General features: G+C 39.3%; 1 protein-coding gene across 2 annotated transcripts in view; it reads right to left on the reverse strand.

Annotated features, from left to right (window-relative positions):
• Positions 1-24,614, reverse strand: part of ago4 (argonaute RISC component 4) — a 78,160-nt gene that overhangs the window by 23,176 nt on the left and 30,370 nt on the right. The window contains exons 8-15 of one of the 2 annotated variants that reach the window (XM_048557842.2): positions 19,834-19,981; positions 17,016-17,135; positions 14,130-14,258; positions 7,477-7,610; positions 6,865-7,049; positions 4,790-4,949; positions 1,630-1,720; positions 916-1,140 (exon numbers count right to left, since the gene is read on the reverse strand). In XM_048557842.2, coding sequence (XP_048413799.1) covers positions 916-1,140; positions 1,630-1,720; positions 4,790-4,949; positions 6,865-7,049; positions 7,477-7,610; positions 14,130-14,258; positions 17,016-17,135; positions 19,834-19,981 — 1,192 coding nt within the window. Of the gene's footprint in view, positions 1-915; positions 1,141-1,629; positions 1,721-4,789; positions 4,950-6,864; positions 7,050-7,476; positions 7,611-14,075; positions 14,259-17,015; positions 17,136-19,833; positions 19,982-24,614 lie in introns of both variants that reach the window. The other variant, XM_048557841.2, reaches the window with a different exon arrangement.

Here is a 24,614-nt window from a genome sequence, read left to right on the forward strand (position 1 = left end):
CTGAACAAGTATGCACAATGCGACATTTTTAACATTGTCACAATCAGACAGTTCTGCCATGCTTTAGAATATTGACCATAGATGTTTCAAGATTAAACATGTATGGCAGAAAGTGAAAGAAGTCTGTGCCAAAATGGATGGCGTGGAAAACACACAGTCTCTTCTTGCAATACAGAAGTTCAAGAAGTCACATTAATTTGCAAATGCCAAGCAATATCCTGTGCAAAATAAGGCCAACAAAATCTCCTGCATGACCTCTAGCACTTTTGAAGTCTGGATCAGGAAAGTTGGCAAAATGTATTAATGGAAGAAAAAGATCATGAGCGTAGATAACTGTCCTGTTCACCCCAACACTGCTGGACTCAAGAACGTCAAGCTGTCATTCTTGCCTCCAAACATCACGACCAAAACTCCTGCCATTGCATCTAGGGAGATTAGGAGCCTGAAAACCCACTAGTGATAACAAATCATTTCTCAGATTATGGATGCCATCAAAAAGAAGCATGAATACAAGCCAACTGTTCTAGAGGTCAGTTTCAAGAAGTCATTATTGTGGAAGCCACAATTATGAATGGTTTCTGTCACAGCAAGTTCAAATGGATAAACTGCACAAGATTAGGAGAACAAGGAGGAGCAAGCCGAGAGGCTGGCTTGGCATTTACAGCAGAGAACCATGCAAATTTATATCAAAAACTTACTATAAGTTTATAGGCAAAATTGAGATTAATGGACTTTAGCTATTTTGAAGCTTTACTTAAAGAAGTTTAGTGAGCAGATTCCCCTATAATGTGAGTCATGAATTCATTGGAAATTGCTCTTTCAAAGAGCCACCAGACTTAATTGGCTGATAGGCCTTCTTCTGCATTATTCTACTATATGATTCCATGATTTATTAAGCATCTCACCAACACAAACCTGCTTCATTTGTCCTTCAGAAACTCCACCCCTGTAGTAGATAATGCGTGTTGGCTTGAAGCGGGTTGACTTATAGAACTGAATCAGGAGCTCACGCACCATGTTGGACAAATCCTGGATCACCTCCTGACTGAACAGCAGGTCCTGAGAAGTTTCTTGTCTTGATGTTTGCACACGTACTGTTGCACAGTAGCGACTCGGATGTCCATCCATACTACCAACCACCTAGAAAGCAGACCAATATATTAATATTTAACTGTAGATTGTTGTGGATTAAACAGTTACCACAGCATCAGAGACAACTGTGAAGGGAGGGACTGTCTTGAATGTTTGGATAGAAGTATGTAGTTGAATACATAACACGAAACACTGCTATCCATTAACCTAACTAGAAAAGCTAACCAAGAACAGCAAGTTTTTTTCCCTCTTGCATGACATTGAGCCACAAAACACACTTTTTTCCTGTTAACATTCTTCACCTGATATTAATGTGGGCAATGACCACTGCTACCAGTACCTTAGCTGTGTGTTTTTCAGTCAAATAATGTTCTGGCTAATTTTTACCTTCAACTGAGAATATTAAATTCAAATTGAGTGCTTCAACTTCTGTTCAGTAAACTTCGGCTTTTGGCACAATAACTTTCTGAACCGGAGTATAATAAATTCTTCAACGTTGCCAGGAATTGTTTTCTAATACAGCGCTTAAAAACTTACAGCAGCAATGGAGGGTTTCTTGCCGTCTCCAGCTGGAGGGTGGGTGACATCTGCTCCCAAGAAGATGACAGGCTGCTGGAACACGGATGGCCTAAATATAATACAAATCTTCACATTCTTAAAATGCAATACTGAGGTTCAACACTAATACCTAACTGGTTGATCAGGGTAAATAATTCTGGTTTAGGTGAATCCTCAAGTTAATATATAATAGATATGTTATAGAGTCAAGAGTTTTCAAGCACAGAAAGGAGCTCTTTTGGACCCATCATTGCGACATGACCACCAACGTGGTCGACATGCACTCCAATTCCACTTTCCTGCACGTGCACCATAGCCTTGTATGCTTTAGCATTTCAAGTGTTCACCTAGTTATTATTACTTAAATGTCATGATGGTATCCACCTCTATCACCCTTACAAGCAGTGAGTTCCAGAAGGCCACCATCTTGCAGAATGAAAAAATTTCCTCCAGTCCTCCATGGTCAGAGAGTATATGAATATTAATGTCATGACTCAGGCAGTCTTCTCTCTTGCATCTCGCAGCAGCCTGGGATACATCTGGGCCTGTGTATTTAATGAACTTAAAAGTCCATTAAAACTGCTAATATCCCTCCCTCTAGATTGCAGTTTTGTTTTTGAAAAAAAAACTTACAAACGTCCTCTCTGATTTCTATACTTTCATCATCCTTCCCAGTAGTAAATACCAAGGCAAAGAACTCTTAAAACCTCACTCATGTCTTCTGGTCCACACAACTTGCCACTTGGGTCCCGGGTGGGCTCTATCCTTTCCTGGTAATGCACGCTTCCTATCCTAACTGTATTAAATTTCTAGCATTCATTGCAAGCAATTTGCAATTATGACACACATACATCACATGAATTAAGTAAGCAGAATAATGACCCTGCAACTAACATCCAGTGCTGAAACTATATTTGCTTTAGTTTCTAAATGCTCTCAATATTGTTATTACAATGTTAATAACCAATAAGAAATTTTGTTGCCATTAAAGAGCTTCATTCTGTCACCCAAACATGGTAGCCATTGAAGGAAATGAAAGCTTTAAAGAAAATCGGAATAGTCTGCACTATCTAGCACCATTTGAGAAAAATATCTTATATCAGTAACTTTATTTAAACATTTGAACATATAGATTATAGATGGACAAATAATAGATGTTATCTATATTCCTAAAGAAACTCTTGTGTGTTTGAATATTTATTGCATGTTATCTACACCAGATGTAATGCAACACATCAGATGGACACACATGCTAGATTTGGAAAATGCTTCCTCTTTCTTCTTGGCTGCCAAGAAAGCTTGGCAGATATTTGGAATTTGTGATTTTGCAATATACCAATGCACTTATTATTTCCACTTCATTTTAGTAATTCCTATACCCTAACCTAACTGTTCCAGCACAGCAACATAGTCACCACAAAGTGGAAACTTGCTGAGATATGTCATATCCATAAAAGGCAAATCCGGTCTGGTCAATCACCACCACTACTCTATTTTCAACCATCAGCATGGTGATGAAAGATGTGTCAAGTGCCATCGATGTTCAGTGTGTCTGCTCACCAATGTTCAGTTTGGGTTTCATCAAAAAAAAACTTGCTCATTCTCATTAAAACCTTAGTCCAAACAAACAGAGGTAAGAACAGAATTCTAGAAGCAAGCTAAGTAATTGCTCAAACACCAGGCTGCATTTGACTAACTGTGATATCAAGACCACCAAGTAAAGCAGAATTAGAATATCTACACCAGTTAGAGTCATACCTACCACAAAGTATGAGGATTTTGTTTGCTATAAGATCAAACTCTTCAACTAAGGACATTACTACAGGAGTTCCTCAAGGTAGTATTCTTAGATTAATAATCTTCAGTTGCTACTTGAATGACCTCCTTAATATCATCACCTTCACAGCCCAAGAAGTCTCATGGCACCAGGTCAAACGTGAGTAACGAAACCTTCTGTCGATTAACAGCTATCATCCAACCAACTTCGCTGATGAATCAATACTTCACAATGTTGAACACCGATTAAAAGAAGCACAGAGAGGTGAGACTAAGTGGTTTTCAAACACCCACTAAGATTGGCTTGGTGGCACCATTACTAAACGGGGTGTCTGCAGAAGGTGGATGGAAACCAACAAGATGGAAAAGCATACTTGGCCTTGTCCTCACCAATATATCTGTTGCAGATAGATCTAACTGCAACAACTCCTCAAGGCTCCTTTTGATACCTTCCAAACAATGACCCCCACCACATAAAACAAAGATGGGAAAATGAAACATTACCATTGGCAAGTTCTTCTCCAAGTCTGACATCTGGATCTGGAACTGGAACTATCATTTCTTCCTCCACCAGGATCGTCTCAGGGCTCTCCGCTTCTTCCTGGAGCAAAGGGTTGAACCATCTCTAACCATCACCACCTCCACTTGGCTGAACTCATCCTCACCCTCAACAACTTCACTTTTAACTCCTCTCATTTTCTTCAAATCAGAGTGGCCATGGGTACCTGCATGGGCCCCAGTTATGTCTGTCTCTTCGTGCGGATCGTGGGAAAATTTCTTCCTCCAGTCCTATTCCAGACCCCAACCACAACTCCTTCTCCAATATATCAATGCTATCATTGGTGCTGCTTCTCTCTCTTGTACAGAATTGGAAAAGTTCATAAATTTTGCTTCCAATTTCCATCCTGCCCTCACTTCCACCTGGTCTATCTCCAACTCCTCCCTACCTCAACATCTATTTTCATTTCTGGGAATAGACTGGACACTGATATCGACTATAAACTCACCCACTCCCATAGCTACCTGGACTATATATCCTTGCACCCTTCTTCCTTTAAAGACTTCACTCCATTATCCCAGTTCCTCCGTCTCCGTTGCATATGTTCTGATGAGGCCAACTTGACGAGGTCGCCTCCACAACGTCCACCTTCTTCCTCAACTGAGAATTCCCCAGCACAGGTGTCAATAGGGCCCTCAACTGGGTCTGACCCAAATCCTGCACTTCACACAATCTAATTTATTGCATTCGCTGCTCACAATACGGCCTCCTCTGCATTAGCGAAACTAAGTGTAGACTGGGTGACCGCTTTGCAGAACAACTATGTTCTGCCGCAGCAAAGAAGTGCAAATTGAATGTACTTACCGCTGATGAGGTACAAGGACGTTATTGATTCCGCCAAGTTTTGCATTGATCTTTAAGCAGAGATTTGATAAAGTTTGTGGGGATGTTTTGACCACATTCTTCACCTGAACGCATTGTGTTGCCATTCCCAATAGTGTGTCACCTACACGTTTCACTTCAGCTAGAAGAGAAAAATGCAAGTTTGAACATGACAGAGTTTTTCAAAGAACACAGAACTTATTATGGGTTCGCAAACAGGGAAAGAATCCCTACATTCTGCTCTGGATGTTAACATTTCTATAAGTTATACTCAAAGACATCACCCAAATAAATTCATCTTCCATCCTGCAAACAGTTTTTCAGAGCAAATACATTTTTTCCTTGGGATTAGTGCATTAGTATATTCAACATTAGAAACCAAGAAGTAGATTTATGTAACTTTATTTCACCAAGCCACTTCTCATTTATAGAGTCAGAATCATGCAGCCACTTCTCATTTATAGAGTCAGAATCATGCAGCACAGAAACAGACCCTTTGGTCCAACAAGTCCATACCAATCATAATCCCAAACTAAACTAGTCTCATCTGCTGCATTTGGCTCATATCCCTCCGAATATTTCTTATTCAGGTACTTCTCCAAATGTCTTTTAAACATTCTAACTGTACCTGCTTCTACCACTTCTTCTGGCAATTTATTCCACATACAAACCACTATGCAAAAAAAAACAAAATTGTCCCTCACATCTTTTTTAAAATCTTTCTCCCCTTACCTAAAATATATGCCCCTTGGTCTTGAAATCTCCAACCTTATGGAAAAGACACCAATCATTGGCTTTATCTATTTAGAAGACACATTATCATTATTTTATAAGACTCTAAGGTCACCTCTCACCCTACTATACTCAAGTGAAAAACTGTCCCTGCCTTTCGAACCTTTCTTTATAATGAAAACCCTCCAATCCCGGCAAAATTCTGGTAAATCTAATTTAATGACCTTCTACTTAGCATTACGGAATGATCAAGTGGCAAAATATTAGAAAAGGTAATCAATCGGTCTATCAAGCAAATAATGCACCATAAAAAATAATTAACAAAATGTTGAAGTAACCATATCTGTAATCTGCAAATACATACACAAATTATGAATTTCAAGTTACCAAATGTTTTTACATTAGTTTACATGTCTCTTTATGTGCCCACCACCTATCACTGTAAGCATCAAGTTTGTGCCAAAAAACTGGCATCAGAACTTAAGCAAAACTGATTTAATATGCTTGCTGAAGGCATAGTTGTGGTATCGTGGGGTTTTCCTTCTCAGGGAGCTTTCCCCTTGCCATCTATTTCCTCTTAAATTGACTCAGATAGGAAATGCAGAACGTAGAATTTTCAGTTTTAAGTTTACATTCCAACGTCCAAGCTACAACAAATTTGGGGAACGTTTCATATTTCTCATAAATCCAAAACAAAAATTATTACCCAGACTAAAATGTTTTAACAGAGGAACCCAAAGGCATGGAATATTGAAACAAGCTACCAGTTGCGTCAGTATTCAATGTAGGAATTATAATATTTCAAGGCTCATTACTGATGCCTGGGATTGTTGATTGCATGGAGAAAGACTGCGTCAACTGTGACTGTCCACTGGAATTTAGAAGAAAGTGAAGCATTTTATTAAGACATAATTCTGACAGTGCTGGACAGAACTGGTCGTGGTGATGTGTGTATTTTAGATTGAGATGAGAAAAAAAATTGTCACTCAGCGAATGGTGGCCCTGTGGAATTCTTTACAATAGAATGCTGTGGAGGCAAAGTAATTGAATGTATTTAATACAAAACACACAGTTTTCTATAGGCTAATGGTGTCAAGAGTATGGGGAAGAGAACAGAAATATGGCATTCAGATTCATGATCAGCAATGATCATACTGAATGAAGGAGCAGGTTCAATGGTCTATTCCTGCTACTACTTTCTAAAATAGTACCTACACCGCAGCTCCTGAAAAAAGGTCAATTTCTTTATTTTGCCCTTGGAAGCATCCAAAGTCCGCCATAACCGAAACTTAGGACACTCAAGGTAAATAAAAAATATTACATACCATATACAGGGGTTTTTCCAGGTAGGATGACCACAATCAACTGTAGACCAACATAAGTCATCTTCAAGTGTTTAAACATAGGTTCTACACTGTCTGCACCTTGTGCATATTTACAAAAACATGGTTGCCCCTGAATAGGCATTCCAGCATCTTTCGAAATTTTACGCAGTTGATCAGTAAAGTTTCTGGTGAAAGAAAGAGCAATAACCAAAGATCAAAGAACATAATTAAAGCTACATAAGGAACATAATTAAAGCATAAGACCATCCACTCCCCACCTGTATCCAGCAGTTCAAAAATTAATGTCACCAGTTTCTATGTGATGCTATTGCCTTTGTCCTAGCTCTCGAACATTTGGCATCGGAATAGAAGTTTCTTTATTTTATATCTTGCAGTAATTTCAATGTAAACAAAAAACAATACACAGTACAGATGTATTTTCAATAGTATAATCCAATTATGCAGACTAAAAGAAACTGGAAACTTCGGGTTGGAAGAAAGAAGTTAACTAAGATGCACAAGAACATTTCAAGCACAAGTTTTTGACATGACTGTTTTCCAGCAAATTTTGAACAAAATGAACTCTAAACCAAAAAGAGATAGAATACTTACTTTAGGACTTCCTCACGACACTGTTTCTGTGGTGCAAAGCAAGCAACTGCCCAGACTTTAATCTCAATACCAGCATAGAATTGTTTGCCTCTCATGTCCCACACCCCTTGATTTGGGGTAGCAACAGTCTTATTCTGAAATAAATGCACAGGGATTGGGAAGGTGAAAAAAAAACCTGTTAAAGACAAGCAATCAATAGCAAGTGCAAGTTTTTTTTTGCACTGTTCCCACTCAGAATTGCAAAGTACTAGTGGAAACTATTCCACTTAACGTACCATAGATAACTTCAACAGCAACATATTTCAGAATTAAAAAGATGATAAAAACTAAGGCAAACACCACTAATCAAACTGTAACCTTTCTGGTTAAGTTTAAAATAAAATGTGGCTCTTCCTTGAATTGAAAAGCCACTAACAATTATAAATTGCCTTGTGCAAACAATTCAAGCCCACTTCCTTCCAGTTCTTTTGCACTTTCTCTATCAGCAAACAATAGCACAGAATACAGTTAATTTACCATTGCCAATAGCAAATCTACGTTTTTCCCCCCTAACCTCCTTGCCTAAATTATGAGAGAAAGCCAATGTCGACATTTGGGGCTCAAATTTGAGAGCCCATAAAGTTAAAAGATCACAAAGGAAAGCAAACTAAGCAAAAACTAAACCACTGTCCTCGACTATGCCTGTACTACTACTGCCACTTGTCACTCCCCACCAAAAACCACTCAATCTGAACATTCCAACAAGGGCAGGAGTAAGCCATTCAGGCCAGGGATGATGTCTCCCCTGGTGGACAGGTAAGGCATTTTGGATTGAAACGAGGAGAAATTTCTTCACTCAAAGCCTTCTCCATCATTTAGTAAGACCATGGCTGATTTGGCCCTAACCTCAACTCCAGATTCAACATTTACCCCAGATAGCCTTCCATCCCCTTACGAAGAATATAACCAGCTCTGCTTCCACCTCTTCAGGAAGATCGTTCCAAAGATTGGCAACTCATGCTAAAAAAAAAATTTCACCTCAACTTTATTTTTCCAAAATTGGTGACCCCTCGTTATAGATGCTCTCAAGAGAAAACATCCTCTCTGTAGGCACCACCAAGACCTTACAGGAACTTACATACTTCAACTGAGTCACTTCTTATTATTACAAATACCACACAAACTGATCTTTCCTCATATATCCTCAATGAATTGTATTAAGTCTCGTAAATGGTATCAGCTTTGTTTTCAATGCACTTGCATCCTTCTGATGTTATATGCAGTTCTGAAAATGGGGTCTCACTAGTGCCCCACATAAATGAAGCAAAGACTACCTATCCTTGTATTCAATCCCCCTCAATAAATGATAAATTCTATTAGCTTTTCTACTGACTTGCGGCACTTGCACACTAGCCTTGAGATTCGTGCATTAGGACACCTAGATCCTCAGCATCTCAGAATGCTTCTTTATACAACTATCAAATGGACAGTTGCACATTTTGCCACATTATGCTCTATTACAACTTACTTTCACACTATTGTGTTATCAGCAAATTTGACCTAAACATGCAATTGCTTTATTCAAATTCCTTCACCCAGACTGTTGAGTCTGTGGAATTTTTTAAACCACAGAAAGTGGCCAAGGCCTAAACATTGTATGTTTTTCAAGAAGGAATCAGATATAGCTCCTGGGGATCAAAGGGAGAAAGCAGGAACAGGTACCAAGTTGATGATCAGCCATGATCACACTGAATAGCAGAGCAGGCTCAAAAGGGCCAAAACAGCCTATTCCTACTCCTAGGCCTCTATACCATTTGATCCTTTATCAAAATCATTTACATAAAATTCTGAACAGTTTATGTGCCAAAAATCAATTCCTGAGATACACCACTTATACATCTAGTCAACCTGATAAATACCTATTTACCCTTGCACTCTGTTTCATGTTAGCCAGCCAATATTCCATCCACACCATTATGCTACCTCTTACATCAGGACTTTTTGCTTTCCACAATGACCTTTGATGTGGCAATTTATCAAATGCCTTCTGGAAACTTAAATAGAGTACTTTTCTATCCACAGCACTTTTCTTCCTGGGGCAACTCCAACAGATAGTCTAAACATGATTTCCTTCTCACAAAACCATGTGGGCTCTGCCCAACTACCTTGAGGTTACCCATGTGTCCTGCTATACCTTTTATAACAATAGCTTCTAATATTTTCCCTATGGCAAAAGGTTAGGCTAACTGGTCAGTAGTTTCTTGCTTTCTGTCTCTCTTCTTTTGAATCAAGGAGTTACAGTTACTATTTTCTAAACTAATTGGAGCCTTCACAAATCTAGGGAGCTTTGGAACCCAAAAGGTAATGCAACAACTATCTCACTAACCACCTTCTATTTAGATCTGGACATTTGCCAGCCTGTAGCTCCAGCATTTACTCTTCCTCATAGTTATAATATTCCCAGGGTCTCCCCCTCCCTTTTGTCTCCAAATTTAGAGTTTCTTTTGGATTGTTACTTGTATCTTCTATACCAAAGTCAGATTCAAAATACCTGTTTGAATGATCTGCCATCTCTATTTTCCACTTGTTAAACTCTCTATATTCACTTTCTATAGAACCAACGCTAACTTTTCTTAACCTTGTAACTTTTTAAAATTATCAGTAGAAACTCTTACCATATGTTTTTCAATTTCTGGCTGACTTCCTCTCTTATTGTTCTCTCAATGTTTAAGTCATTCTTTGCTGGTTTTTATATTCAGTTCAATATTAAGTGCTTGGAATATAATTGACACCACATATGGAGAAGGGGTGAAATTGGTTAAGAGTAAAAGCTTCAGTCATACTATTGGTAACAGCAAAGTAAGTTGGAACCATAGATGTACAAAACAAATGAGATGTACACAGACTGTCAAAGCTGGTAGAAGAAGTCACACTCATGTAAGTATATTACTGGCCTTGGGTGACATACAGTCAATGCCTGTGAAAGCTCTAGCAAAACTGCACATAATACAAGACACTTAGACAAAGAAACTGGTAATTTTAATACGCATTTCTGGTAGTGTTCTGTAAAAAAACCTTGAGGTATCTGTAACCCACTACAGTTAGTGAAAAGTCTAATCTTTGTTTTGCAGTCATGGAAATAAATGACCATGGACCCAATTCCTGAGTCCTCATCAATTTGTTGAGTTGTCCCATAACATTGGGAATGTGCACTTCACTTACTGGTATGTGCTATAATTCTCAGTGTTCAATCAAATAGTTCTGGAGTAGAATTACAAACCTTTGTTGAAGGAATCTGTAACTAAATTAACATGCCCTCCCTTTAAAGCAAACTCAAACTAACCTCAAACGTCAACTTTATCAAAAGGACGATAATCAAACTGATGTCAGGCCAAATAAAAGTTAAGGCTCAATAAAGTTTGACTTTTAAAAACAAAAATCATATTCTATTTTAAGAACAGCATAAATGGCAAGGCACAACAAACATTAGGTCTCTCTGCAATGCACTCAAAAAACAGGTATAAAAACATAGATGGAAACCAGGTAGCCATTCAGCTCATGATGCCTTTGCATTCCCAAGCTTTTTGTGGTAGACATGGAAGTTATCATATCTGCACTCAAACTACCTTTTAAAAATTATGACTGACTGTTTCCACTACACTTGTAGGCATTACATTCATGATCCTAATTTGTTGCAGAAGATAACGTCTTCATTCTGCTTTGGAAATTTTTGACAATTACTTAAACTTGTATTCTGTGCTTGCTAACCTCCCAGTAGAAACATTTTTGTTGTATCTAATGCTTTCACGATTTTGAACATTTCTATTCAATATTTTCTTTAGTTCTCAGGCTGAGCACAGTTAGACAGAACATGGTGCTAGTAAGATAGAGTTTAAAGTCACACCATTGGCCAATATATTGAAGCATAGGAAGTTCTCAAAGGGTAGATGCTGAAGTGGTTTCCCTGGCTGGACAATTTGGAACAAGCTCTCTGAATTAGGGATCAGCCATTTAAGGCAGGAGAAATTTTTTCGCAGAGTTGTGAATCTTTGCTGTTTTCTACCCACGAGGGTTGTTGGAGCTCAGTGATTAAGCATATTGAAGTTTTATATCAACTGACTTTTGAAATATACCATAGGGCAGTGGGTAAAACTGGAAAATCATCCATGATCTCACTGAATGGTCAAGCAGATTAAATGTGGCAGCGTAGCCTAATACGGTTCCAATTTATATCCTTAACCACTAACCCCCGAAGGGGAAGAATTCCAACTTCCAAGTCTCCCCAACAACTACCCAACCATGAAGAAGGCTTCTCACTGTTAATAAGATTCTATCAACTCCATTAGAAAAAATATTGTACACTAGCCAAGCAATATTTATTGATGAAAAGATCACTTTTCTCCAAGATGCTCTCCCATAACTTCTCTAATAATTTTTCACAAGCTCCTTTCTAGACAAGAAAGTGAATGCATTTGCTACAGGTCTGATGGATGAGTTCATTGCCTTCCAAGCAGTGAGAAACCTCAAACATCTCAGCAACAGATGCACATACCAAGATTTAAGCATTATGCTAATACATTTAAAAAACTAGCAGAGGGAAATGTAGAAGGACTGATAATTGAATCAGTGTATTCAAAGAAAGAAATTATTTGGGCAATACTTGCAGAATTGATAATTCTAAGTAGTGTTTGGAATTCAAGAATTTACTTAGCAGTGTTACTTTACTAATTTAGACAGATTTCAAGGAAAAGACTTAGTCTGATGCAAAGTCTTAATACTTTGGTAACAAAAACCGAAGTTGTTGGAAAGCTCAGCAGGTCCGGCAGCATCTGAGAGAAAAAATCAGAGTTAATGTTTCAGGTCTGGTGACCCTTCCTCAGAAGGAAGGGTCTGAGGAAGGGTCACCAGACCCGAAATGTTAACTCTGATTTTGACTCAATTGCCGTCAGGCCTGCTGAGCTTTACCAGCAATTTCTACTTTTGTTCCCGATTTACAGCTTCAGCAGTTGTTTCGGTTTTTATTTAATGCTTTGGTGTCCAGTCTCTCACTGGAGGAATATCAAAGCAAGGCCAGAGAATGAGAGATTCTCTAGCACATGTTCGATGTAATGCACTCCTCATATCAGCACAACCTTGGATTCAGACACTAAACTGAAATTAATCCAGCATTACCTGGAAGCTCTGACAGAATGAAATTTTTGGTGCATGAAGAAACAGCAACACATGTAACCAAATACATAAAATTTAAACTTTTAACAAAAATTAGAATGGGAATGTGTCTATTAGAAACACATTTTGCAAATCTACCAGAAACTGTCATAATAATTTAGTGGTCTGAAATAGCCTGATCTTAAACAAACACGAGCCTGTGCCCAAGTGAAAGCAACAGCTCCAAGGCCAAAGATGGCCACTGGGGTGGTTGGAACAACTGGACATTGGAAAAATGAGAATTTGCACATGGTAACTTCTGAAATTGACTTGTTGCCCTTCCAACATTAGTCATGTGAAGGGCAATGTAAAAATGAGAAAAGTGAATAAAAACTGAAGAAACTTGCATATTCTTACTGAAATCTCTATCCATGACATCAATTGGAACAAGAGTGAAATTTGCAAATCTTGCTGAGTCCCAAACTATTTTTAATCTTTTACAGTTTGCAACTGCTACATGCTTGAGCAAGACAGACCACAACTGAAGCAGCTTGTTTCATTCCAGTTGCTACCAAGAAGAAACACTACAGTAGACACTTCAGCATCAATATCCAATTGGTTGAGCAAACTGTTTGATATAGACTGCCATCTTTCCACAGAAAATTTACCCTAAGGAGTGTAAGACAAAGGCATATTCATCCAATTCAAAAACATCATCTCAAAAATATAAACTTATTTCAAACTTAAGTGCTTAAATGGCAGGTTCTATTTGTTACTTTGAGTAAACCAGTAGGAATTAGAAATTAGAAATATTATTTCTACATGTAAAGTGAAAACAGGAGGCCCTTTTAATCCACAATGCTGAGTTGATTGATATGCCCTTTTTAAATTTGTATGGAAAAATGAAATACTTCCAACTGAAACTAAATTCTAACATATATTGTGGTAAGACAAGTCTCCCTTTGAAATTTTGGGGGAGAAAAATGCTCCATGTGAAATTAAACTGGTTAAAATGCAAAATTTCAGTTGTCAAAATAAGTTCTCTCCTAGCATGCATAACCATGCCATTTTCCTGCGCGCTGTGATGTAATAGCCTAAGATAATGAAAACAGCTCCAAGTTTCCGTTTGGATATTGAAATTAGTAGCAAGTTAAAAACAATTTACAAAAAGAATTATTTCATAGAAATGGCTGGAAAAAAAAAGAAAAAAATTACAACCAACATATTTTCTTTCCTCAGGCATAATACTTCTTTTGTAACCCCCGCAAGCAAAGTAAGAAAACTTAAGTGTAACATGAAATCCATTTTGGACAGCACGTTAGACACTGTCAAATATAGCAGAGCAGCAGTTTCCAAATGAAGCAAGACTTTTAACTTGCCAAAATTAAACAGTTGCTGGTAAATACTTTTGCTTAAAATAGTTTTGCTGTATAGCTCATACATATGGCATAGCAGTGTGCTATATCACTTACTTCGAGTCCTGTGCATTCACAATTCCAGCTGCTTCCGTCCAACATCAGACTTACCCTGCCTCCATACTGGAGCATCGGTGCAGGCAGCACTCGACCTGTAACTTCAGTCATTTCATTATGAACGACAATACCAAACTCCTTTAGATATGGATCTGGCCCGCCAATCATACTGTTACTCTTCACCTTTTGAAACAAAATAAACACAGGACAATACCAACAGTTATAGAATTATTATAGAACATTACAGCACAGTACAGGCCCTTCGGCCCTCGATGTTGTGCCGACCTGTCATACCGATCTCAAGCCCATCTAACCTACACTATTTCACGTACGTCCATATGCTTGTCCAACGACGACTTAAATGTACCTAAAGTTGGCGAATCTACTACCGTTGCAGGCAAAGCGTTCCATTCCCTTACTACTCTCTGAGTAAAGAAACTACCTCTGACATCTGTCCTATATTTTTCACCCCTCAATTTAATGCTATGCCCCCTCGTGCTCGCCGTCGCCATCCTAGGAAAAAGGCTCTTCCCATCCACCCTATCTAACCCTCTGATTATCTTATATGTCTCAATTAAGTCACCTCTCAACCTTCTTCTCTCTAATGAAAACAGCCTCAAGTTCTCTTTCCTTGTAAGACCTTCCCTCCGTACCAAGCAACGTCCCAGTAAATCTCCTCTGCACCCTTTCCAAAGCTTCCACATCCTTCTTATAATGCGGTGACCAGAACTGTACACAATACACCAAGTGTGGCCGCACCAGAGTTTTGTACAGCTTCACCACGACCTTATTTCAAAAATGTTCCTGCTGAAAGCACTTAATTGCAACCATTTGCAAGAGGATAGATGTGCTTCATAGCATTTGAACAATTTGACAAGTAAACAAAGGAAGCATATATTGGGTACTTCTTTCTGATCTTTCACAACAAATATGTTGCAGTGCAAATGCTGAGATACCCCCAGATTTGTACAAATGAAACAGAATATCTTCACAGGTGTTTATGTTTGAACAGACCCATGTTTTGCAAGAGTAACAGGGACTGTTTTGCAATTGGGAGTATAAAAAAAGCGTTAGAGATTCAATAGTACCAATCATTATACAGAAAAACAGTGAAGATTGGTCCAGTGCAGATATATCACAATTTATTGTACTAATTTATGGACTCTTATTCTGAGGAGATGGACACTGTTTACAGCAAATAAGAAAACAAATTCTCATTTTTATAATGAATGTGTAAATGAGAAGGGTAAGTAACACAACTTTGGCAACATACATTAACAATGACTAAACAGAAAAAGCACAATTTTCTAAAACACAGATTTGCACTTTAGCTCTTCAATTAAAAGGTACATTGCTACTAGTTTAGTTAAATCATCGGTAGGACTTCCTGACATTAAACAATTTCGAAAGATGCACCTTCCATAACTTCTGCTCATTTGGATTTGTAGTAATAATGCTTCACTCGAAATTTTATTCGGAAGGGCTATTAGATTTTTAAAATTACTGCTTCTTCAGCTGGAAACAGTTCAAAGCATAGTCTTTGCAGCAGAAGTTTGATTTTTTTCCGTCCTAATTTTCTTTCAAAGGGTAAATTTTGCAGATGCTGGCAGACTTTCAGAAGAATTATTATTTTGGCTATGTACAGATATGAAGTGATCGTAGGTGAAGCATGTATCAACCACACGTGCACAGATAGATATCCCAACAAAAAAAAACATTAAATACAAGTAGCAATCTTGAAATGATTATTTTCCTTGCCTTAGTCAGGACCATCGCAGAAACTGGAGACCAGTTCATTCAAAGATCAGAATTTAAACAAACAATGGACCTGTACATCACACGGGCCAAACGCCAACTCTCCGAAACCGTGTCTCACCTCCCCCTTGATCCATCAAGCCACCATCTCCCACACGGTCCATGATCTCATCGTTTTTGGTGACATCCTCTCCACCACCTCCAGCCTTATAGCCCCCCAGCCCTGCATTGCCCAGTTCCACAAATCCAACTACCCCAGACAACCCACTGTCTCCACAAGTTCCTGCCCCACTGAACTCATCTCTTCCTACCTCAACTCCATTCTCTTCCCCATTGGTCCAGGCACTCCCAACTTACATCTGGGATGCAAACCATGCCCTCTACCTCTTTGATAACTTACAGTTCCCTGGACCCCAGCGTTTCATCTTTATTATGATCGTTCAATCCCTTTACATGTCCATACCCACAAGGATGGCCTACAGGCTCTCAGTTTTTACCTCTCCAACAGACCCAGCCGGGCTCCTCCACCAATACCCTCCTCCGCCTTGCTAAACTGGTCCTCACCCTCAATAAATTTTCTTTCAATTATTCCCACTCTCTCCAAATCCAGGGGGTTGCCACAGGCACTTGTATGGGCCCCAGTTACACTTGCCTGTTTGTCAATTATGTCGAACAATCCCTCTTCAGTACTACATCAGTACTGTTCCCCAACTCTTCCGCCATTACATCGATGAGTGCATCAGTGCTGCAACCTGCACCCAGGCTGAACAGCAGGTCATCGACTTCACGAACAACTTCCACCCCACCCTCAAATTCACTCTGCCCCTCCCTCTCCTTTCTTGACCTCTCCGTTTCCATTTCTGGCAGCAGTTACAAACCGACATTTACTATAAACCCAGAGTCCCATAGCTACCCAGACTACACCTCCTCCCACCCTGCAATAACTTCATCCCATTTTCCTCAATTCCTCTGTCTCCATCAATTTGTCGTCACTCACTAGACTTCATTCTTCAGTGTTAACAAATTTCTTCAAATTCAAATCAGATAAAAAAAAAGGTGCCTGCTCCAATTACACATTTGGGAACACAAGTGATAAGTTTTTATTTCCAATAATGATTTACTGGTTTGTTTAGCTCTAGGTAAATTTGCACTTTTTTTAAGAAATGAAAATTCAAACTCACTCACCAGACGACTAATCTCCTCTTGTCGGTCGGGCGCTGATCGTGCTGTTGCTTTGATCATTGTTGACGTTTGATTGTCTGTTAGTTTCTTGATACAGCGCTGCCCTGCTACAACGTTACATACCTACAAACGGAAATTCATAAATAATTTAGAAACAATGGATTCAAGTTAATTTTAAGCAAGCCTTGTAAAAGCAGTGTACAATATGTACTTTATTAATGGATGCTTCTTCAATTAAACTGCCATTATGTACAATACCATGTAAGAAGTATGACAGCAGGGAGATAAAAGATATTTGGCAATTACATCTGGTTTAAATTATGCAGACCACTTGACTAGATGTTTATCTCTACTTCCATCACATTAATACTATTTGAGCGTATGTAAATTCAGGAGCATAAAAGAACAAGAAGTGTTTCAAATACATTTGTCACCACCACTGTGCTAATTATTTTTTAAATTTGAAAAAGGGAAATTTTAACTAGGAAATGAATGAAAAGACCTCTAGAACAAAAACTGGCTACAAGCAGTTTATAAAAGAAAATTGCTTACAATTCTACAATGGCTACAGGACAGAGCAATGATTTGGCCTATCTATTTTGCATCTGCTCTCTGTAAGACCATAAAACATAGGAGTGGAAGTAAGGCCATTCGGCCCATCAAGTCCACTCCGCCATTTAAACCATGGCTGATGGGCATTTCAACACCACTTCCCTGCACTCTCCCCGTAGCCGTTGATTCCTTCTGAGATCAAGAATTTGTCAATCTCTGCCTTGAAGGCATCCAATGTCCCGGCCTCCACTGCACTCTGCGGCAATGAATTCCACAAGCCCACCACTCTCTGGCTGAAGAAATGTCGTCTCATTTCAGTTTTAAATTTATGCCCTCTAATTTTAAGGCTGTGCCCACGGGTCCTAGTCTCCCCGCCTAACAGAAACAACTTCCTAACGTCCACCCCTTCTAAGCCATACATCATCTTGTAAGTTTCTATTAGATCTCACCTCAACCTTCTAAACTGTAATGAGTACAATCCCAGGATCCTTAGCCGTTCATCATACGCTGAACCTACCATTCCAGGGATCATCCGTGTGAATCTCCGTTGGACACGCTCCAGGGCTAGTACGTCCTTCCTGAGGTGTGGGACCCAAAATTGGACACAGTATTCTAAATGGGGCCTAACAAGAGCCTTATAAAGCCTCAGAAGCACATCGCTGCTTTTATATTCCAACCCTCGAGATAGACGACAACATTACATTCGCTTTCTTAATTACGGACTCTACCTGCAAGTTAACCTTTAGAGAATCCTGGACCAACACTCCCAGATCCCTTTACACTTCTGATTTGTGAATTTTCTCACCGTTTAGAAAATAGTCCATGCCTGTATTCTTTTTTCCAAAGTGCAAAACCTCACATTTACTCACATTGAATTTCATCAGCCATTTCCTGGACCACTCTCCTAAACTGTCTAAATCTTTCTGCAGCTTCCCCACCTCAGTACTACATGCCTGTCCACCTATCTTCGTATCATCGGCAAACTTCGCCAGAATGCCAATCTAGCCTGTTCTATGTCCCTGTCCTTACCCCTCATCTCTTTAATTGCAGGTGTCAGCATCCTTTTTTACAGCCAACTGAAAATACATAAAAACAAAGTTTCTCAAGTCACCTTTGGTCCTAAATCTGTAAACGACAGAATACAATCACTTCTGTAAAGGGAACAGTTTCGCTTTATTGACTATCTAGATCTCACATGGTTTTGAGCTGCTCTATCAAATCTCTTAACATTTGCTTCTCTCGCTAGCTTCTCCAATCATCTACATGACTCAAACTATTCCCATAAAACTTATCTGCATGCTCTCCAAAGCCTTAAAATCCTTCCTCATCTGGAGTATTGTCAATTCCACTTAAGGCCAGCATTTCAATGCTTCATCGTAAATGGCTTGCTTTTGTATTCTCTACTTCTATTCATAAAGCCCAGGGTCTTGAATTCCTTTTTAACCATTTTCTCAACCCAACTTGTACGATTTGTGCAATATATCTGCACCTTCTTTAAGACTGTACCCTTTAGATTGCATTGCCTCTAATTTTTCATGAAAACAAATGACTTCATGCTCCTGTATTAAATATTGTTTGCCACATGCCCAACCATTCCATCAATTTTTCCATATTCTCTTGGAAGTTTGTCATTATTCTTCTGAAGTTCACAATATTTCCAAATTTAAAAAAAAATTGTGCCATCTTAGGGACTGAATTTCATAGTTGAGAGGTAAACATACCACTTGCATTGTATAAGCCAGACCTTTCCCAAAGTTCAAACCTAAACCTGTACTGTTAATGAATACCAGCGAGGTCAGCATTAGGAATGCAACTGAAGGCTACAGCATCCCTGAACAAGGGAAGAAATAGATCATGAGATTCTTGTGCTCATAAGCTGCACATGGGAACACCACCTGACAGCAGGATCTAACGCATCTGCAACATCCTTGTTAGTGGATAACCTGTTGACATTTGCAGCTATAGACTACATGAACAATGACCACTTGAAGTACTCTAGGGTCACTACTTACAGAAATTTATACTAGTAAGAAAGTCTACCACTTCCGATAAGGGAAAAAGGAGAAATTTTGGCAACATAAACCAGAAAACCTTTTCTTACTTGCATCAAGTAATAACACTAATCAAAAACAATGTTGTACAAAGGTAGAATTAAACGAACATTTTTAATAATGCACAGGAAACATATGGACATGCTGATGACCTCAGCAATTCAACTATTTTACAATTTTTCACGTCAGTGCAAAAGTCCCTACATTTCAAATCGTACCTCAAGTGGCAAGTAGGTGTGCTTCTGCTCTTGTCCTACCTGCAGACAAGGTAGGTGAGGATACTTAAGCTGCAAATTATACTTTTGTTTGAAATATTGTGCCACTGTACATTCCATTGCTTGCCCATTTTCCAGTTGCAGAGGAAACCTGGCAAGGCAGATAGTTGACAACCATGAGTTACTTCGTGCTATTCAAAGGTAAGTCAGAAGTCACATGACACTAGGTTACAGCCCAGCTGGTTTTTTTTTGAAATCACAACCTTTGGAGCAGTGTCCCTTTTGTCAGGCGAAGTGAAGAAAAGCAGAGAGGCACAGAATTTATAGGCCAGGAGATCAATGGGCAGATAGATTAAAAGATCGTACAACTGGTTTGAGCAGAATGTCAGTGATAATAAAATGTGAGGCTGGGTGAACACAGCAGGCCCAGTAGCATCAGACAGGGGGATGGGGTGAGGGTTCTGGAATAAATAGGGAGAGAGGGGGAGGTGGACCGAAGATGGAGAGAAAAGAAGATAGGTGGAGAGGAGAGTATAGGTGGGGAGGTAGGGAGGGGATAGGTCAGTCCAGGGAAAACGGACATGTCCAGGAGATGGGATGAGGTTAGTAGGTAGGAAATGGAGGTGTGGCTTGGGGTGGGAGGAAGGGATGGGAGAGAGGAAGAACAGGTTAGGGAAGCAGAGACAGGTTGGACTGGTTTTGGGATGCAGTAGGGGGAGGGGACGAACTGGGCTGGTTTTGGGATGCAGTGGGGGAAGGGGAGATTTTGAAGCTGGTGAAGTCCACATTATGTCGACACATTATGTCGGAATGTCGACAGGTTGAATAATGCAGGTGATTAAAAGCAGACAGACAATGCAAACAAAGATTACGTATAACAAAGAAGATGGTTTCAAAGCCACAGAAGTAAGCAGACATCACTAAAAAATGTGTTACAAGAGAATAATATCTAGAGGCACTTCAGACTGGAATTTATCTTAAAATTCAAGGAAACAGATGTGTAGATAGACAAAGCTAGTTATTTTTAATATTGAAGGAAATTCATGAATGAGATTCACCTAAGGATTCCAATATGAAAAAGGGGAAGGCACCCACCTGAAAAGTATATTCAATTAGCTGTAACAAGTGTAGCTGAAAAAGTATTAGTGTATTACCTTGGGTGCCATTTCTAATTGCCAAAGATCACAAAACTGAGAAATAAGTCATAGATTTAAAAAGTCAATCTATTAATGCATTTGGAACGGAAAAATTTAACTCCAAGCAGTAAGAAATTAATATAGAGTTTGCAGAATGACGCCAGTGTGAACTCAATTCCCACTCTGGCGGAGGTAACCATGAAGGACTCTCCTTCGTAACCTCATCCCACTCCTGAGGTGTGGTGACCTTCAGGTTAAACTGCCGGTGTCATTTCTCTCTATTGAGAAAGCAGCCCTAAAGTCAGGTGGGATATGGCAGCTGCACCCTTTCCTTTTCAGATGACATTTGAGCAAATTCTCCTATTACTGGGACTAAATAGCAAACTAACTTTTTTTTAAAAAAAGCTGTTTGAAGATACAATAGTAACTAGATGGTGTAAATATTGGTTACAAGACTTTGTCTTGGGCCTGTTATGGATAATACATGTTGCACACAATAGTAGAGTACTCCTGCAAGGATGCAAGATAGATTCATAATTAAAAAAGATGATGAGATCTCATTTTGTCCAATTTTTTCAACAGTTAAATATTTAAATTAATTGGGTTCAAGACTTAACAGATAAATCTTTAAGAACAAACTCACAACTATGCTGTTCCATAACTATTACAAGTCCCACAGACTGGATGTTATGTTTCTCCAATGACTACAAAAGTAGGGATCTCAATTTAACATCATGGTCTGACCTGGAGTAGCAGTGGAGGTATTGAAGCAACTAGTGCACCTCTGGGCTTAGCAAGGACCTATGAATGGGCACATAATAGCATCATGAATCCCCCTCTCTAATTTTACCCAGGATAGACGGATGACAGCTATTGGGGAAATTAGGAAATAGGACCTCTATCATAGGTCCCCTCTGAGCATTGGAGGCACCCATCCCTGACAAGATCAAACCACAGCACACATCTCCCCCCCCACCCCATGACAAGATCAATCCACCACCATTGCCACGCCCCCTCAGTGATCTGCCAATGCCTGACCCCAGTACTCAGCTTGAGATACAGCTCCAATGGTATTCCTCAATGGATACTGTAGTTCCAGATGATGTCACTGCTCTCTCCCAACGCTCCCTAGGGGACTAGAGGAGTTGCTAGCCATGAATGACCAACAGCTTTGTAATCCAGAACTCATAAGAAAACAGATATCCTGCCACTATCGCATTAACAGCCTGACAGTAGTAAGTAAGGGCAAGCTCCCAACCAATATTTTAGTTGGGTCAGCAACAACAACAGTGCCCCATGCATTTCTATCCCTTCAAATCATCCGGAAACAAAACTGGCTTCCATAACTTGGCAATATCACTTCAGGGACTCCACTCTTCAATATGACCATCTACTTCAACTGTGTTTCCTGTTGCTCCTCATTGCACTTTATTTCCTTTATTTCCAAAGGCTTGCTAATCCCCAGGCACGGGAAGCATGGGAAGATAGGAAAAAAAGAAATACAAGCAGGATCAGGCCAATTGGCCCTTCAAACCTGCTCCTCTGTGGCTGATCAACCAATTCAGTTCCTACTTTCTCCCAAAACATTTCAATCCTTTCAGTCCCAAGAACAACCTCTCAAGGTTCCACCCTTTCATGGCCCTTCATTAGAGCGATCCTGTGCCACTGGAGGCACCCTACCACCCACATGGTATTCATGTTCGATCTTCCTTCCCCATTTGCCACCCTCCTCCTCCAACAGCCTCTTGGCTTGACATTCTTGCAGAGACTGATCCTTGTGTATGTTTCAATGAGATCACATCATCATCTGAACTTTGAAGTGTATTAACCCAATTTACTTAGCATCTCAGCTTGGTACAATCCTCTCATCTCATGAACCAGACTAATGATTCTCCATCGTAATATTTCAAATTCTAATACTTCATTGTTTAACAATGGAGATGAAATCAATACAGTATTCCAGATGTGGTCTCACCAAAGTCTGAGACAACTGTGGTAAGGCTCACTTATTCTTGTAATCCAATCCCCTTGCAATAAAGGCTAACATGCCACCTGCAATTTTAACTACTTATCTTCTCACTTGTACAAGTCCATTCCAATTCTTCTGAACATCAAAATTTACATGTCCCAGATTTTTATAAACAAACATTCTGTTTTACTCTTCTTACTACTTGTGTGAATAACCTCACTTTCCATCATCATTTCCTGCCTTGTTGCCCACTCACTGCTTCCTAAATTTTACATCCCTCCCTGGAAGTGTTTTGCCAGAAAATGAAGATATAGTACTTTCAGTCCCTTTTAGCATTTCTCTAGCCCCAGCCCATCAGCTTGGAAATATGCTTTTGATCCCTTCTGTTTCCTGTCCATTAGCAAATCCACTGTTCCATGCAAAGATACTACTCCAATTCAAGGAGTCCTTGTCACATGTATTAAACTTTTGTTTGATATTTTATCCTTTTATAAACCCTGCAAGCTACATCCTTAAAAAAAAAATGTTAAAAACTATTTCCCCTTTATAAAACCATGCTGGACTTTGTCTGATCATGTTATGATTTTCTAAGTGCAGTACTAAACTATCCAAATTCATTCTACAATCTATAGTTCCCTTTCTTTCCACCACGTTCTTTTTTCCCTTGAATGGAGGTGTCATATTTGTTAACTTCCAATCTTCTGGGACCATTTTGGAATTTAGGGAAATCATAACTAGTGCATCCTCATATTAACACCAAACAGACTGTAGCGGTTGATGACAGCAGATCACCAACACCTTCTCAAAGGCAACTAGGATAGGTAATAAATATGTGACCAGTCAACGAGACCCAAGTCCCACGACTAAATAAAAAATCCTAAGGATTAGTCAGATTTTAGTCCCTCAGGTTTATGCAGTGTATTTCCTCACTTCTTATCTGCCCCTTTGTTACCCTCCATTTCTGGTATGTAATTTGTGTCTTCTACTTTGAAAACAGACAAAGCATGTGCTCAATATCCTTGTTTGCCACAACAGTTTCTTCTGTCCATCTCTAAAGAATCAGTGTTTATTTTGATGGGATAATATGGTGTGAAGCTGGATGAACACAGCAGGCCAAGCAGTTTAGGAGCAGGAAAGTCGAGACCCGAAACATCAAACTTTCCTGCTCCTCTGATGCTGCTTGGCCTGCTGTGTTCATCCAGCTGCACACCGTTTTATCTCAGATTCTTCAGCATCGGCTGTTCCTACTATCTCTGTTTATTTTGATGGCTAATGTTATTCCTAATTACTATTTAATCTTCCAAGCCAAAATCCTGACTCCCTATTGTCTTGATATTGTCCTTCAGTATCAGGGATATTCCTCGTCTTTTCCAGTCTGCCTGGCAATAGAACCATAGAAAAGTCACAGCACAGAAGAGACACCATTCAGCCCATTAGATGAATAAACTAGCTTCCCATTTTAGTCCCACTTTCCAGCACCTGGTCCTCAGCCTTGTGGGTTACAGCACAGATTCAAGTTCCTTTTAAACAAATTCAATGTCTTCACTCAGCCAAAATGCAGATAGCTGACATCCTGTGGGGTAAAAACATTTTTCTCTTGTCTCTTCAAATTCTTCTACCAATCGCCTTAAACAAAGAAGTTAATCCTGCACCACAAATACTTCTAAATGGTATATCGG

This window comes from Stegostoma tigrinum, chromosome 24, assembly GCF_030684315.1.
Source record: "Stegostoma tigrinum isolate sSteTig4 chromosome 24, sSteTig4.hap1, whole genome shotgun sequence".
In the NCBI taxonomy this organism is placed as follows: domain Eukaryota; kingdom Metazoa; phylum Chordata; class Chondrichthyes; order Orectolobiformes; family Stegostomatidae; genus Stegostoma; species Stegostoma tigrinum.